This window comes from Emys orbicularis, chromosome 9 (genome assembly GCF_028017835.1).
Source record: "Emys orbicularis isolate rEmyOrb1 chromosome 9, rEmyOrb1.hap1, whole genome shotgun sequence".
Taxonomy (NCBI): domain Eukaryota; kingdom Metazoa; phylum Chordata; order Testudines; family Emydidae; genus Emys; species Emys orbicularis.
The window spans coordinates 18,058,535-18,077,084 of NC_088691.1; the positions used below are offsets into that span (position 1 = coordinate 18,058,535).

The 18,550-nt window shown below is 40.0% G+C and overlaps 1 protein-coding gene across 1 annotated transcript in view; it reads right to left on the minus strand.

Moving 5' to 3' along the window:
- The window catches only part of IRS4 (insulin receptor substrate 4), a 30,505-nt gene extending 12,261 nt beyond the window's left edge, over window positions 1-18,244 (minus strand). The window contains exon 1 of the mRNA XM_065410462.1: window positions 14,704-18,244. Coding sequence (XP_065266534.1) covers window positions 14,704-18,244 — 3,541 coding nt within the window. The remainder of the gene's footprint in view (window positions 1-14,703) is intronic.
- Window positions 18,245-18,550: the final 306 nt, after the last annotated feature.

An 18,550-nucleotide genomic window follows, 5' to 3' on the forward strand; every position in this document is an offset into this window, starting at 1 on the left:
CTTCTTACACTTTTACAACATCCTTATTTTGCAAAGAATGTGCCTTGTCTTTCGTAACAGTGGCTTCTGCTTTTTCTATTTTGGCAAATAGCGGTAAAGTTTCTAGGAAGACATTTTCTGACACACTCTTATCTTGTCTCCAGACACCATACTGAGAGTTAGGAAACTTATTGCCACTCAAGACAAGTATAGATTTGGGGGAAGAGACACAAAGAGGGGGAATGTATAACAATTCAATATACATTGGACAACACGGCTATTTTCTCTTAAAATTCTGCCTTGAGCAGAGCAAAGCAACATCTACTGAAAAATGATTGACCTTACCTTTGCAAATTTTAGAATAGTTTAGAAATTCAAAACTTCACTTTTTTTCCAGAGACAGAAAGTGTGAAAAATAGTTTATATTTGCACAGAAATGTATATGCTGCTAGCTTCTAAACTACTATGGCCCAGAACTTGAGCTGCAGTGAAGATGTACTTGGCAAAGCTTAGGAGAGAGAGTAGGATTAAAGGTGGATTTAAGCCACTCTTGCATTTTGGGGCTCTCTGGTTGGTTCCTAGCTTTAAGTAGGGCAACTTGTTTTACAGCCTATACCTATGGCCTCAAGAGGCGATTTCAACAACCTGGATTCTTGACAGTGTAGGGAGCAATCCCAGCAAGGGCCCTATTCCTGGCCATGTCCCTTGTATCAAGGGCTGAGAACTTGTCTATATTAGGAATGTCTGCACCCATGTATCTATATCAGTGCAAACCAGTCTAGAGGCACAATATTGATGTAAAGTGGGGCTCGCATGAGTGAGACTTACCTTGGTTTGAAACAGTGGCAGTTTCAAACTGAGGTAAACTGCAGAGATACTATACATCTGTGCTGGTGGTTTACACCCATGTAGCTACACTAGTGAGAAAATCCCTAATGTAGAAAAGTCCTGAGACCAGGGTGATTTAGCAACTAGCTGGAGAATCTCCTAGGCAGGGAAAATCCTCAGAAGGCAAAGTCTGCCAAGTTTAGGACTGTTTTGTGCCACTGGAAGATCCAGCTCTGAGAGTTTAAACTGTTTTTTTCTTCCATAATATGGTACTCATTGGGCAAAGTCCAGCTCCCACTGAAGTTAATGGGAATATGATTGAGTCTATTAAGAAATTAGATACTGGTATCAAGTATCAGGGGGTAGCCGTGTTAGTCTGTATCTACCAAAACAACAAGGAGTCTGGTGGCACCTTAAAGACTAACAGATTTATTTGGGCATAAGCTTTCGTGGGTAAAAACCTCACTTCTTCAGATGCATAGAGTGAAAGTTACAGATGCAGGCATTATATACTGACACATGGAAAGCAGGGAGTTACTTCGCAAATGGAGAACCAGTGTTGACAGGGCCAATTCAATCAGGGTGGATGTAGTCAACACTGGTTCTCCACTTGCGAAGTAACTCCCTGCTCTCCATGTGTCCGTATATAATGCCTGCATCTGTAACTTTCACTCTATGCATCTGAAGAAGTGAGGTTTTTACCCACGAAAGCTTATGCCCAAATAAATCTGTTAGTCTTTAAGGTGCCACCAGACTCCTTGTTGTTTTTGTTTAGGTACTGGTAGTTGATCAAGTTCTCTCACCAGCCAATTTCCTACTTAACTGAAGAGGTAAGTAAATAAATGGTATAAAATTTACTTTGAAAAGCAAATTTCTCTATTATGCTAGCTGATAATTTATGTAATTTGACTTAGTTTCTAGAACTGCAGTTCTAGTTAAATTTCAATTCTGAAATATTTTTCCTTTCAAATTCATTTAGCTGTCCTAAAGTGGTACAAAAGGCATACAATAAAAAAAATAAATAAAATAAATACATTTCTAAAAATCTGGGAAATTGTAATTTAGGAAAAAACAAAGATATCTTTTTGTCTTACAAGCAGCAATCCATGATACAACTATGTAATTAACAGATCAAAGATAGTTAAAAAAGCTTCATGAGTAAGACTGAATCAGGATTTTTCTCCACATCAACCTACTTTTCTTTAACTTATCTTTCTGTATAAAGTATGAGGTTAATCTGTACACTTTTCCTGTCAGCACAACCCCACACAACAGTCCACCACCCTTGTACAACATTGAAGAAGATGCAGCAAATTCGAAATTCATTGCATTACCTGCTCACATCAATGACTAATATTTTGGGATAACATTTTGTAAAAGGATACAAGGACTGACAGTAGTAAAACAGACTACATGATTCACAGTCAGCTCATACAAATACCCAAAGATAAAAGGTACTTGGAGAAATAAGAACTTAAGATGGAACATGTTTCTATTACTTTAGACTATCACTGAATCACAGTAATAGCTGGGAAACCATTTAGCTTTATTACATTTTGTAAGTATACAGTAACAAAGCAAGAATAATGCATCACAAGATGTACTTTTATAATATGACAAGTTTAGCTTAAATAATTACTGAATAACATTGATTCAACAATGTACAAAAAGTTGGGGATGGGAAGGGAAAATGCATTAGTCCTTTTCTGCATCAAAGGGGACATTGTCCACAGAACAGTGGAGTTTACATGGGAGGGGAAGATATGTCCATCTCATCCCTGCTCATCCATCAGTGGTTGCATCTCTGATAAGTCCAGAATGTATATGTTTAGTAGCCTATTTTGTAAAAAGGTCTTCTCAGCATATGTCCCCCTCTACAACACTCCAATGTTAAATCTATGCTAAGTGGGGACAAACTGCCTTTTTCGTACATCAGGAATTATTGGTATGTATCTTAGCAAATATAGATTAGTTAGAATCTAGTTGACATACTGGAGAACTTTTCTATTATGTTGTAAATCTAGAATGTAACTGGACAAATGAAAGGCTGATGAAATTCCTAGAAGTGTCATCTATAGACATCTTTGCACTGGAGAGAGTCTTCCCAAAAGTGAAATAAATACTACAGTGGAGCAGTGAACCTTTAAACTTGTTTAAACAGTTTCTCCTCATAGTGTGATCACTTCTGTTTTAGGTGGAGACTCCCTCCAAATTGACATAGGTGGATATTGTGTCAGATAATCAGCTCTCTATTCTGGACTGCTCTTCCATCCGAACTAAAATTTCAGTCTGTATTTTTGATATTTCCTTGTGATGTCCACCATCAACTAAGACTTAAAATGAATGGCCAAAATGGAGCTCCCAATCTTTCCCCAGAAATTCTCCCTTTTCTACATCACTGTGGTCAACACCACCATCCTCAACGACTCAAGCCTATAATCTTGGCTCAATCTCTGACTCGGTCCTTTCTTTTGACCCACGCATACACACTTGCCACTTCTTCCTATGCAATATCTCCAAGATCTGACCTGACCTTTCTTCTCCATCCATACTGCTGAAACTCTTGTCCAAGACCATATCATCTCACACTTTGACTTCTATAATCTTCTTCTCTCTGGACTCGCTATCTCTAATTTCATCCCCCTCAAGTCTGCTCAAAATGCAGTGCACTAACATTATCTTCCCGGCTCACCACTGACTGTCACCTCCCCTGTGTACACACTTTTTTTTTTTTTTTTGGACTCCCCTTTGTTCACCGCATCAAGCACAAACTTCTTGCTCTTGCTTTCAAAATGCTTGACAACTTTATCAAGCCTTTTCTCTAATTGCAAGGTTGACTCCTATCTTCACTCTGCCAACTACGTCAATCTCGATCACCTGATTCTAACACTGCATCTACACTAGAGAACTTACAGCAGCACAGCTATACCAATGCATCTGCGCTGCTGTAGGCTGTCTCATGTAGCCACTGTATGACAACAGCAGGGAGTTCTCCTGTTGACATAACCCACCCCCAACAAGTGACAGTAGCTATATCGGGGGGAGAAGTTCTCCTGACAACATAGCGCTGTGCACACTACCACGTATGGTGGCGTAACTTATGTCTCGGGGTGGGGGGGTTGGGGGGGTGTCACACCCCAGAGCGACATAAGTTTTGCCCACATAAGTGGTAGTGTAGACATGGCTTCAGCTTCTCTAAAAGTGCGTTTAGACTTTCTCCCATGCTGCCTCTTATGAATGGGAAAAGCTCGCAGTCAAAATCCACAAAGCCGCCATACCTTATCCTCCTTCAAGTCCCTCTTCAAAACTCACTTCTTCTGTAATGCACACAGTGACCTGCAACCTGATGAAGGCTAGGCAAGTGGTAAGTTGCATTTACCATTCGTCATGGGTTCAGAGTCAGACATCTGCACATTTCACAAATTTTATTACCCCATCTCCCCCGCCTTCCACCCCAACCCATTTGTCTCATCCACCTGTTAACTTTTGTCTTTTAGACTGTAAGTTCTTTGAGGGAGGGACTGATATTTTATGATTGTACAGTTCCTAAGCACAATGGAGCCCCACCCGGGCTGGCATCTAGGTGCTACTGCAATATAAATGTTAAATAATAATAAAAAACACAAAAATGACCGGTATCATGCAATTTTTGAAAGCTGTACTCATACTGTTGGATATGGCAATTATGTGGGGTTCTATATTTATGGTCCAAGTGACTTACAGATTAAATCTGCTCAGTTTACAAACAGGTTTCTAGCTGCTCGCCCTACAAACTCAACTTAGAATCTATAGGACAAACTGTTTGCCAATGAAAGGGTAAACACATCTGATCGCTCTAGAACTATGAAAAGCCAGAAATTCTGGAATTTTACAGCAATAATGGATTCTGTATATCTAGTTACAGTTCACTATAGAGCATTACTGCTGAAGAAGATTGCTAAAATTTTCTAAATCACTGGCCTGAAGTACAACAATTTTCAGTAAGTGGAATGGATTCTCTTTTGGCTTTCATCCAGTAATATTTTATGTTTTGGATCCAATTTTTGCAAAGCAAATGCAACAAAATTACAGACACCCCAGATATTTGTCAACATTTTAAAGAGAACTGCCATTTTAATAAGTAACCATGTCTGTCAGTTTAGTGTATCTTATTAATCTTTTGTATATTTTGGTTTTTTATCTTTATTTAATTACCCTGTCTGCTTCATCACATTGTTTAAAAGCTCTCAAAACTTTAGTTGTCTAAAGAAGTCCATCATCAATCCCAACAACATTTTAGCTTCTCTTGCTATCTAGTTAAAAAAATTATACTGCAAACTCAGCTTTTTAAGCAAGAGCTATAAACAATAAAACAAGCTGGCTTGACATGGGTGGGAGCGAAGAACCACACTGTTCCCTTTGGGAAAAGATGTCATTCAAAAGTGCCTCACTAAGGCTTTATCTACACTGGAACGTCATTGGCAAAACTTTTGTTGTTCAGGGGCGTTTAAACACTCCCCCTACCTCCCGAACGACAAAGAAGTTTTACCGACGAAAAGCACCGGTGTGAATAGCGCTTTGTCGGCAGGAGCACTCTCCTGCGGACAAAGCTGCTGCCGCTCTTTGGGGGTAAAAGTTTTTTTTGTCGGCGGCAGAGGTCTCTCCCACCGACAAACAGCAGCTACACTGCGTGCCTTTTAGCAGCACGGCTGTAGCGGCACAGCTGTGTCGCTAAAACGTGGGTAGTGTAGACAAAAAATTTAGCCTGTATATTTAGGTTAACAACCCTCTCTCACACATTTTAGCATCATTTGTAAGTATATCCATGAATTTTAGTTATATTAAATTATTTAGGGAAACTAAAATCAACCAGAAAAAGTTTACAAAAATTGAACTCTTACCATCCACCAAAAAAAAGTTATGCTACTAAACACGAACCCCAAAGGGAACTCATTATATTTACTGAATTCGCTAACACTATTGAGTCGTTAGCCTCTATAGTAAAAAAAAAGTTTGCACATTTTGATATCAATATTTACTTAACATTTAGTTATTAACTGATGTGATACTTTGTATAGTTTTATAATTCTATATAAATAAAGAATACAAATAGATGGATCCATTATGAACTCTGTGTGTGGCCTACAAAACTTAACATTCACCATTAACAATTCCCATTAAACTGCTTATATCCACTTCCCTTACAATTATACTCAAATCCGAAAACAAAAATATACTACTTTAAGTATTAATAACCACTTCCAATTCCCACTCTCTTCACATGTGATAAAAGGGTAGCTTCATGAAAACAACATGCTGACATAATAAACCAAATTTTAAGATGAGGGACAAAAAATTATGAGATATTCATTCCCAACATAGTAAAAGTGTTACTTCACAAAAAGAAGGATTTCTCAGTTATCCTTCATGTTATCATAGTTAACCCAACTGTCTAGCTGGTGACTCATTTGTTGGATTCAAAAGTCAGATTTTCCAGGAAGTTATTTCTCTATGTACAGTGTACTTTTTCCAGTTAATTTCTTTCCAGACCACAAAACAGTGACAACACTGTACACCATGAAGTTTCTATAATCACTAAAGAAAAACTATCACATGCCATACAGTTTATAAATAGCAACGAGTTTTATTCAACCGTTTAATTTTAATTCTTAGTTCAGTTGTCACCATATTCTTTAAGTTTCATGAGGTATACCTGATATTTGTTTTATAGTAGTTCCTAAAGGTTCAAGTTCCATTCTGCAAGGCACTGTACAAACATAATAAAAGAGCTTTAAGAGCTTAGAAAATAAGTAGATTTTAGTGTTCAACTGACCATGTGAATCATCAGAATTAAAAATGAAAGTTTTACACCACTGGAAACCTGAAATACCCCCCCCCCCTTCCAAAACTGTAAAAACATTCCTTTCTAGCCATAGTTGTTTGCAAGATATTGACATTAAAATCACATCAGTGGAGGCAGTGGCTAGAGCATTAGACTGCAATTTGGAAGACCTGGGAGATTCCCAGCTCTGCCATTGGCCTGCTGGATGAGCTTGGACAAGTCAGTCTGTCCTTCAGTTTCCCCATCTGTAAAATGAGGATTGTGATCCTTAGCTCCTTGGTAAAGCACAGTGATGTACTAATGAAAAGTGTTATATACGAGCCAAGTATTCTTCTGATTGGGTGTGGGAGGAACACATGGTGGCAAACTTCAATTTAACACGGTTTTAGTGGTTATATCTCAAGAATTGTTATAATAGAACTAATGATGTATACTGTCTGAAAGCTTGAAAACGCAGCCTTCAAACAGAACAACTGTTAAAATTTTACTCAAAGGGACTCACTAGATTATTGATAATCAACATAAAATAGCACAGGCATTTTACTTTTGTTCAATATTTGTTACTAAATATTAACTTCATAAAACAGTTTCACAAAATTTGCTTCAAAAGCTATGTGTCAATTTTAACAAGTGAAAAAAAAGTCCAATATTTTTTCTCCATTTTACTGGACGAGCATAGCACCTCAAATGTGGAAACAGATCTGCTTATAGTGCAAGTGATCTCATAAGCCTTTACTAAGAGAATAATAATGTGTACTTCTGTCATGGTTAAAAGTTTTGCCAGACTACTAGAGATTTATACTGTAAATATTCAACAATACAGCAAAAATACTAAAAAAAAAAGTTTTAAAGTAGGCAACCCTTTTGCATTAACACTTTGTGTTTCATTACCTGCTGGAGGGAGCAGGAGAACCCTCTTGCAGGCCAATCAACTTTTTCTAAACATTGCTCCTGAACCAGTGATCAAAAGCAAAAACCCTCAAAATCCAAACTCTGACTAAGAACTCAAGAGCCTTTGGACACCATTATATGTTTCAGATTTGTCATCCTGACAGACTTAATGGATAAGACTGATTACCTCTGCCTCATTACAGCCTTCAGCTATCCCACAACTTCCCAATGTTCAAGGGTCTCTCAACTAACATTTAAACTGTTACTAAGGCTCATGAACTTTCTGAGACTGCTTCAGTTTCAACTAGAACAGAACGGATCAGCTTTTCTTTCTCCCTAGTGAACTTGGATGAGTGCTTGTTCCTTCTCTTCTCTTGATCTGGCAGGCGTATTTTAATTCTCAAAAACGGGTGAGGACAACATTTGTGTTTCAACCTGTGTAATAGTATAAACTGATCATTAGATGGTCTTTAATATGCTAATTAAGCTACATGTGAGGAAAGAAGTCAAACAGCAATTTGCAGGGTGGGCCAATAAGGCAGCTCTCCAGGTCATTACAGCCATTTAAGTATGAGTCACACAGCAGTACACTATCAAAGTATCAGGACAAACAGCAGTAAAATTTTATCCCCTGCCTCCAAAAACAAAGATTTAAACAATTCTTTCCCCAGTTATTTATTACTCCAGTCCTCTTTTAGTTGAAGCTCAGTTGATACTCTCCTAGATTGTTTTAAATAAAATTAGATTGAAGATCTTTTTTGTTGTTTATTTTACTAGGGAGTGGATGCAAGAATACTTTCTTCTCAAAAGTGAACTGAAGGAACAAGTAGAAACAGGGGTCTACTGGGAACACGGGAGCTCCTAGAAATCCATAGATACCAAATTATGTCCAAGGAATACAACTACAATTCAGTCTTGCTTATCTCATATCATCCAAAACCAACTTTTCCCCCCCATGAGTTAATTGATCCAGGATGAGACAAACCCACTAGGTCTTTTCAGAATAAGACAGAGAATTTACTCGGACAGTGCTCACAAAAGTGAACAAGGTGAACTGCACCTATTGCTGCATTCCAGTGAGCATAAGAAAATAAAATAAATAAATGGAGGCAACGTCCAGCAGTAAGTAAACCTGAGCAGACTTAGGAGTTCCTGGAAGGATTGGATAAGCTTTACAAGCTTTTGCTCCCACCCATCCACAAGAGGAATGATGTGATTTCTACACCTTCAAATGCAAAATTAGGAAGCGAGAGTTTGAAATTGTAGAGGCAATAGTAGAAGGGCAGTAACAAGGCACTAACCTAAGGCTCTAATTTAAGATGAAAGAGAAAAACAGAGATCCATTCAATACTGAATTAAAAAATAACTTAGCCTTCCTCAGCAGGCATGGCTGGTTCATTTTCATTTTCTAGAATTGATCACACATCACTGAAGTTACTAGTTATAGTACATGCTCCAGATTCTCAGAACAAAATTTTTGGTAGCCATCTCTTGCTAATGGCTGCTCTGACACTTTTTCCTAAAATAATTAACTTTAGGAAAAACAAATAAATATGCACATATACATGTCCAAATAATTGTAATTTATTTATGTAGTTTTTTTGCAGACTCAATAATAAAAATAATGTAGAGTTGTCTCTATTCTTTACTGAACCTAAACAGAACAGAAACACTAATAGGTGCTTTGCACATTCTTGCCTCTTTTTTGTTGTTGTTGCTTCTTTTTTTAAAAAAAAAGACTTGCTAGCTACTAAGTCTGCTGTGAAAACTGTTATTAACAAACATACAAATATCACTTTTTACAGACTTACTCAGCCCTGGCAAGCCTAGGGACAAATTAAGCCCTGGATAGGGAACTGGGTAGGGCGGGCAATAGGAGCTCGGGCGATGGCGGAGGCGTGAGCTTGGGGCCAGAGCCCACCACCTCGTGCAGCCAGGGAACCGAGTCCAAAGTCCCATGTCCAAGTGACGGGCCCGGGGATGGAGTTCAAAGCCCTGTGGCTGTAGCCTGCCCCCCACCCGGCCCCTCCCAGCCTGCTCCTCCAGCTTTTGTGTCTCCAGAGGGGGGCAGGGCCCAACCACTGGTGGCGGCCCCAGGGGAGGGGCCGCTGCTCTGCCCCTCCAGGAGGCTCTGGCTGCAAGAAAAGCCCCTGATGGCTGCATGTGGCCACTGTGGCTACATTTGAGAGAAACAGGAAATTTGTGATTGGGAGCAACAATTAAAGGGGGCGGGGGAGGGAAATATGTTTGAAAACTAGCTGCAACCAAGGATTCAGAATCTGCATTAGCACAATCAGAGCAGTATCAGATTATATTTAACAAAATGTAATATATCACAGTGTCAAGAGAGTTATTTTTCTTAATTCAGCTTTTTTCTTAAGTTACAAGTAAAAATGAATTTTGGTCAAAGATATCATAATTAATTCACTCCTACGCTATAAACAGTGAGAGAAAATCTGTTCTGCTTTCAATAGTTCATTCACCTACACTTGAGAAGTGATCCTGTGTATTTTTAAGCATTGCAGCAAGTCACTCAGGTTGTTAAATTATGTTACCACAAGATTAAAATGTTTCTCCAAGAAGTATTATCCCTACCATACAGACTTCAAAGATCCAGGGTATATGTCAATGTGCAGACATATTACAGTAGGTTATTTAAAGTTATTTTTAATATACTACTCTGCCAATATAAAACTGCCTCAGTTTGAAGAGAAGTTTAAAAAGCCACAAGCCTCAAATCCAAAAAGGGCAATTACTGGTCAAGTAACTGCAGAATTTTAATTATTAACTACTAAAAGATAGTTAAATAAAACTCCCGATTTGTGAATTTTTCAGAATGACCGATATACATTATTTCCCGTCATGTTTATAAATCTAAATTATGAAAACTACCATGAAAGAAATTAGAATAAATTCTGTTTTACAGCCTTTAGCCTCCTCCCTTCTAAATCTAGAGACACTTGCATTTTAAAAGATTTTATTTTAAAGGCTCCAAGACAATTAGCATAAAAATGTTATGCAAAACATGTAAGAAGAAACATGATACAAGAGTGGGAGGGGAAAAAGTGGGGTGATATTAAGCCGTATATAACATTTTCTCTGAACAGAGTAATGTTTGGTCTTGAAGAAACATACTTGAACTATATATAATTCTTTCCTATAGTTTATTATAACCCGATTCTCATTATCCACCTCAGTTTCTACAAGGTGCAATAATAAGGTATACATTAACAGAACGCTGTTTGAAGTAGCTTTAGAGTTCTGCACTCGAGGACAAAATTCCATGACTCAGATTCATATAATCAAAAATGCAAAATGCTTGCCTCTTAATATCATGTGACAACTTCAAAGAGGAAGCTGTCTTGTTCAATGAATTCCTAAAAATGTAAACATTAGAAATCAAAATCCTGTATTATTTTAGTACTATATAGTCTCACCACCTTAGAATCCAATTTTGCCTAGGCCTAAAAAACCTCAAGGCAGACCAGTTTTCTTTTTCCATCCATTTAGGGTTAACATCCTGCCCCTCCTCTTTCCATTTCATGAATGGGGAAATATGAAGGGTTGTTTCACGTCACTGAACCAGATGAAATTTAGGAAGCAGAACTTGGGATCAGTAGTGCATTAGGAAGCACACTCCCTCTCATATTAAAGCTGCAGTTAAAACTGTATACCTTAGCTAGATTGTATCTTTACATTAGATAAATATACATAATCATTAAACATACTAAACCATTTTTAAAGACAAATATTTCATTATACACAGGAGTCACCTTAAAAGTGGATTTTTCCCCCTCCCAGGCAAACAAATTGAGTGAGGAGTAGGATTTAAGAAGGGGGTGGGGGGGAGGGCAGAATGGGAGAGAATGTAAAGCTCAGCCAAAAGTTTGCAAATGTAGTAAACACATTAATTTGTTACAGAGACATATCACACTCCTGGTCAGACTTAAGAGGAAGGAACCTTCCTTGTCCAAAATAAAAAAATTAAGAATTTTAGCTTTTTTTTGTTTAAAATCCTGTCACAAAATCCATCACTTTGGGGAGAGAAACGCTATGCTTTCTCATTAAATATTAAAATCAAAACCTTACCATAATAGAACATGGCAAAGTTCTGTTTAGTGAGTAGGGACTTTATTAATGATCTGTGAAAAAATTAAACCATTTTTGTAAGCCATGTTCTTGTTATGGTCCACATATATACTCTGGATGTGCTGAATGAATGTTAAGACCCCATATCTAACTTGGATCAACAATTTGTAAGTGATGTAGAAACAGATGTAGGAAATTTATCTGAACTAAAATAAGTAAATTATTGTATTATACATTAGTTTGTTCACCACTGAGTCTGTCTGAGGGCCACCCATAAATGCACACACACCACCCACCTCACTTCTTTATGTACCATAATTATATTATGCTGCTTTTAGGAGGAAACTGGCTTTTGGACCTTGTTTTGAAGGAGTATATATTTTTAATAGTTAAAGGGCCGCCATCAACTTGAAATCTAGCAATATCATGTACTGCAAGCAGCTCAGGCAAGTGTAAAGTTTTATGAACACAATCTCTTCTGTTTTTAAAAGCTTTTGCCACTATATGAAAGACTTACATAACAACCCAACTGAATGTACAAGGGAAACATTGAAACCAACTGTATGCAAAGTGCTGTCAAATGCATAAAATAAACAAAGTGGGAGGCAGAAGGGAGGAAGGGATTACAGAAAAAAAAGCTTCCAATCACAGTAATTTTAGATATTTTCTGTTACACTAATAAATAAAATGTTTCAGACAGAAGTGCAACTTTTTAGACTCCCTTTAAATATTTTTTATATGTAAGATTAGTAACATGGCCAGAATTGGCTCCTCTGATCTTTCTCCCACTATGTGGGAAATTATACTTTACTGAATATAATTACAACATAGCATCCTTACAGGACTTTAAAACCTAAGATCAGTAGGATTTTTCATCAAATTGGCTGTATCAACCAAAATGCTTTTGATTTAGTAGGCAGATCTTTTGAAGTTAGAGGTCTTTGGCACTTCAGAAAAAAGCTTTTTTTTTTTTTTTTTTTTTTGGATTGGCAACTTTCAGTCTTCTAAATTTGATCCCAACCAAGAAAACAAAGCAAAAACAAAGCAAACAAGGCAAACCACACATTTCTGAGAAGCCCCAAGCAGTGGCTGCCAGACTTCAAATAGTATGCTGAGTCAGTGTTATAGCTTCCAGTATTAAAGGCTCTCAAATTTTAAATTCATACATAATATCTTACAAATAAATTTAAACATATGTACAGACTTTAAGGTGAAGATAGAAAATAGATTATTCAACATTAATTACAGTAATAGACTATGTAGAGGTACAAAGATTGCTTTGCATTCCCAAGCAGTGATAAGTATAGGATAGGTTTCAGAGTAGCAGCCGTGTTAGTCTGTATCCGCAAAAATAACAGGAGTACTTGTGGCACCTTAGAGACTAACAAATTTATTAGAGCATAAGCTTTCGTGGGCTACAACCCACTTCTTCGGATGCATCCGAAGAAGTGGGTTGTAGCCCACGAAAGCTTATGCTCTAATAAATGTGTTAGTCTCTAAGGTGCCACAAGTATAGGATAGCTATTAATACCCTTTCCCCTGTTTTTTCTTTTTCTCTCCTCACTGTTTACAAGAGTGGACAAAATACCACTGTTCAACTATGACTAGATATTTCATCTGAGGAGTCATAAGTTACAAACTACAAATACCACTTTTGCAAAGGAAGAGGTAAAGATATTGCTGTCTGCCATCTACTGTTTCCTTCCCTCCGCAGGAGAAGATAATCAGAAGTGGACTATCATGAGGGGCTAGAAGAGAATAGTATATACACCTCAAAATATGGATTGTGCTTCCAAGGTAAAGTCTTGAAGTTCTAGGATTTAAGAAATACAGTGTATGGTAGGACATAAATACTGACAGATGCTTCATGAGGTGGAGAGTGTGGATGGAACCACAATAAGAGATCCAGCTGAGGAACTACCATTTCCTACTGCCTCCAGAACAGCAGAGAGCTTAATATTTCTTTTCCCTCATCTGCTTAAGGGTAGTCAGACAAGAGTTGTCATTTCTCCCAGGATTGTTTTGTTTTTAAATGTATACATTAGAGATAAATACAATTGATACTTTAATTACTTTAAACTGGTTAAGATTCAAATCAGGGAAACCTGGCTACCCAGCTTTGAAGTTTGCATTCTCTTTCCCGATCCTGGGTACAGACTTCAAAACCTGCTGATTGCTCCTATTAATACAGTTATCTGGCTTCCCATAGGCTGAATGGCTCAGCAGACCCTCAGGAGGAGATACAGGAGAGTGGGGATTTATGGGCCTACCAACCCCTCATATCCTGCTGGAAACTCATACCTAAGATAATGAAGTTGGAGGGTAGGGATATCAAGGAACAGAATTACTAAACTTTGCAGGAACTTAGCTTCTTGACATCCTGCTTTCCATAAACTTCTTTTTTAAACCCTCAGAAGATGGATTCTCAGCAGGTTAGAGAGATATCAAGAACAGAAATCTCAGGGGAGACAAACTTCTGGGCAACCTAGAGGTCTGGTTAACCGAGTTTCAGAACACAGAGGTTTGACTGTACTTGAAAAGAGCAGGTATCCACATACCATCCATATAAGAACATAAAGTTCATTTCTTTTCACTTTAATAAAGTACTGTATTTGAAATCCAAATTGGATTTTTAAACTCAATTTAGTGGCTTTTGATCTTTTCCATTATCCCATGTTACAAAAGAAGAAAATTTGGGATCCCACCTGTCATGAACAAGAGTAGGGTGATCATGACCCTAGATTGAGAAGCCATGATTTAGAGCATGATCAAGGTTTTATCAAGTTAAAATATTTTATACAGTCCAGCTTGACGGTAGTTAGACAATATATTTTAATATTTTGCTCAGCGGGTCAATGTAAGAGTGGGCTAGATAATGCTAAGCTCTTCAGGCCAGATACTGACTTTTGCATTTCTTCTATGCCTACCACACTGTTGTGCAACCAGAAACAACTTAAAATAAGACATACAGAAATTTACAATAATATTTCCCCATTTTAAAATATAAGTCAATTGAACACTATGTTTATATCAATTGTGACATCGAATTCCTGTACCAAAACGTTTCATATGAAAACATTTTTAAAGTTACAAACCTTTTCTTGCAGAGTTACACTTCAAACCATCAGATCTGGTGAAATCTATGCTTACATAAGCTCCACTGTCCAAATTTGAAGTACCATTTTGGAGATGGCAAGTTGGTGTATTAGTTCTTGCCTCACAGTTCATAGAATCATCACATAAATTCAAAGCTATGTAGTTTAAGCCATTCTGAAATCCAGTTGAGGTATCCCTGGACATCTTGCTTTCGTGACCATCAGAAAGGTTTTCCTCAGGTTTCAACCAAACATTGTCAAATGAGGCAGAGCTGTGTCTTTTGCTACTATCAGTAAAGAAAGAAGAGGAAGTAGTTACAGCCCCAGTAGAAGAGAATGTTTCAGAACTGTGCCTTCTTCTGCCTTGTGGGTCAGCTCGAATCACCTTAGGTCCCATGGGAGAATCAGAGCTAGGAACAGAGAAGCTACCGCTACCTGAATATCCGTCAACAATGCACAGTCGATTTACAATGGAAGAAGGACTATCGATCTTTATACCATTGCTGGATTCTGCGGTAAAAGGCCTAAGTGGTGTCGTTGCCATATTGAAAGTCATCTCTGTGTAATCATCAGCCCTACTACTTGTACTGCTAACACAAGCAGTATCAAATGAAAGTCTAGCATAATCATTTGGCTGGTTTCTGGGGATACTGGAACTTGCATAAATTGAAATATCTGTTAAAGAATTTGACAGTTCCTTTGATACTTTTGGTGACTGCACATCAAGGTCAACACTCATGTAATCAGAAAGTGGCGACTGTCTGTGGTCACTACTCGATCCTAGAGATGATGGAGATCCTTCTGCAGATAAAGAATATGGTGTATTACTTGCTTTTTCACTGAAATCAATATTTATGTATTCACCAGGGCTAGTTGGCTCAGGTGGAACTGTTCGATCGTACATTCTTGGTATAGTATTACTTCCTCTTGTACCTAGGGGAAGTCTTGTAGGCCTGGTAGCCCTGTTCTGTGCAAGTCCTTCATCTGACACTTTCACAGCGGATGATTTAGAAATGCCATTAGCTAACGGTTCACTGTTGACACATTTGACATTTTCATGTTCATCATATAACAGTTTTCCAGGTGAGGACATTGGAACATATTCATTATGATCTCCATTTTGTCCTGATAATGTCTTAAAGCTTCGTGGCAGAGAGAAATATGAACTGAAGCCTTTGGAAACAGTGTTGGTATGAATACAATTTGAATCACTGGGCTGTTTTGGAACTGCTGAATTACCAGGTGACATATCCATATACTCATTTGTCACCTTTTCATTACCCCCTTTAGAAATAAATCCAGCCAATGGACTTCGTACAGGTGAAGAACTAGCCCTGGGAAACATCATCATATATCCTCTGGAGTCCACCTGAGATGACGACCAAGAATTACTAATTTGTTTGGGGACAGACACACTTTTAGGAGTCATTGGCAAATAATCATTGTTGCTTGTGAGTGAAGACGCAACTCCTGGCATCATTGGCATGTATCCATCATCCCTGGCTTTACTTCTGCTTTGGTTACATACAGAATCAAGGGTAGCATCACTGTAGTCAGGTTCATGGCTCTCTTTTAATTTTGGTGATCCCGAACAAGGTAACTGTCTGTGCCTTCCTGCAGAATCTTCATCTAAAGAAGCCGTGGTTTGTGTTGTTTTCTGCTGCACTGTTATAGAAGTTGGTTTAGTCAGAGAATAAGTTCTTTTTCTGAAGCATTTTTCAGCTTCCATATAGTCATCCCTTGAGCTATCATCCGTTTGCTGTTTATTCATGGACATGTATTCACTTAAACAATTCTCTTCTCTGATAGGTGGTGTGTTTCCCAAGGAATCTGGAGTATTACTTCTGACACGAAAGTACCTGAAATCCCCAGGGCTAGAGCCATATTCATCAGAAGAAATAAAGCCCCCATCACTTGGGGACCCACAGACAGATGAACTGGAAGGCCTGGTTAGTGTATCTGAGGCAGAGCCATGGCCACTACTGGAAGAAACACTAATGGGGCTGGTGGTGGAGGGGAAATGAGACACTGGTAGGGAGGCAGACCTGGTATGATAAGAAGAGGTGAAAGCTGCTCTGACATACCTTCCACTCCCTTCTTGCCGGCCCAAGTTCATCCTTGCAGTGTTCAAATGGATCAGACTCCCAGTCACTGATCTGAAAGGTCTGGTCATTGTCCCTTCCCCTTCACTAGATGTTCTGAAGCGGTATGAACTGCTACTCTTGGTGGTGGGCGGAGTCCCCCCAGTAACACACTCAGTTCTGGATCTTCTCTGCAAGCCAGTCTGGCTAGGAGGCAGGTTGCCCAGATGCCTCCTAGTGGTGATAAAGGAGATAGGATTGGTACCACTGCCACCACCAGATGACTGGCTCTTGCTGCGGGGCCTGAATTCTGTAAAGGCCTTGAGAGCTTTCATGGTCTCTAGGAAGGTCTCATGCATATTCTGGGCAACTACTGAATCATCCACTTGCATCCACAGTTCACCAGGCCCAATGGAAGCAGATCTGCCCACCTCAATAAAGAAGAAGTTCTCTGAGTGCCCACAACGGCGGATGTTCATTAGCTGCAAGTGGACAGCAGGTACCTCTGAATTCAGCTTTACTAGGTAGATAGCCTTGCTAGATAAGCACAACCTGTACACACCAGTCAGGTTCTTTGTCTGCCCCAGTCCCTTGGGCTTCACATTAACCTGCCACACCTCTTTGTATATTGTGCCTGGTCTAAGCGCAGTTCCATAATGTTCATCATCCTCATCCATCTGCTGATCTGTCTGGTCCTCCTGTTCTAAGAACCCCCTCTTGCTCTGATTCATGAGTTCACTGATTGCCTGGTACCAGGCCTCCTGCTCCACCTCATTCTCAGCCAACATGGCAAAGTATTCATCCTTGGTATAAAGGGCAATGATGTACTTATGCTTGGCATCTGCCCTCCGGCTGACTGTGAAGCACTGGTACAGGGGGATCACTCGCTTGGGAGGGGGACAGCAGAGGACAGCAGACCCACTAGCAGCTGCCGCTGCCCTCAGGCTGCTCTTGAACTTCTTCTCACTGTCATAGTATTCAAGCCTCGCTGGGGCCAGGTGGCTCTCAGCCCGCAGCACGAAGTAGCGCTTGTGGCCATGCTTCTGCTTCCTCAGGTAGCCACATTTCCTCACGTCATCCCCCACAGGAGCCACGGAAGGAGCAGCTGGCAGAGGAGCTCCTCGTGCTGTGGGAGCTGGCTGGCCACCTCGCCCACCAGAGAGGGCTCCTCGCCCTGTGGGAGCCGCAGCAGCGGGCACCTCCTCCTCCTGCACCAGGCACAAGGAGGCGCTGGGCGATCTTTTCAGCAGCAGCAGCAGGTGGTGGGGCTGAGTGGGCGGGTAGGGGCCGCTCTCGCCCAGCTCCTGCTGCTCCTCAGCCGTAGTAGCAGTCCTAGGCACTCCAGCCCCGTGGCAGGGTGCGACCCCTCCTCCAACGCTCCGGGAGCCCAACTCCGCCTCGGCGCCCCTGGCCGCGGTACTATCACCTCCTCCGCCCGGGCCATTCATCCCACTCGCCATCTTAGGGGCCAGCGAGCTGGGGTAGGGGGGAATCCGCCCTCACAAGGGAAGCGTCCTCCAAGCCCGCCTGGACATGAGGCGCCGGAGGGCTCGGCTCCACTCCGCACGCGAGCTCGCCAGTGACTGCAACGCTTGCCCTCTCGCTCGCCGCTCCCGGCCGGTCGCAACGCGCCGGGCTCTGCTACACTCACTCACACAAGCTGCCTCAGCGGTACCACGGCGAAAACATCACGTGACGCTGCAAGGGAGGGGGGAGGGCAAGTACAGGGGACGGGGCGGGGCTTCAATCAGCCGGGGGCGGGGTCA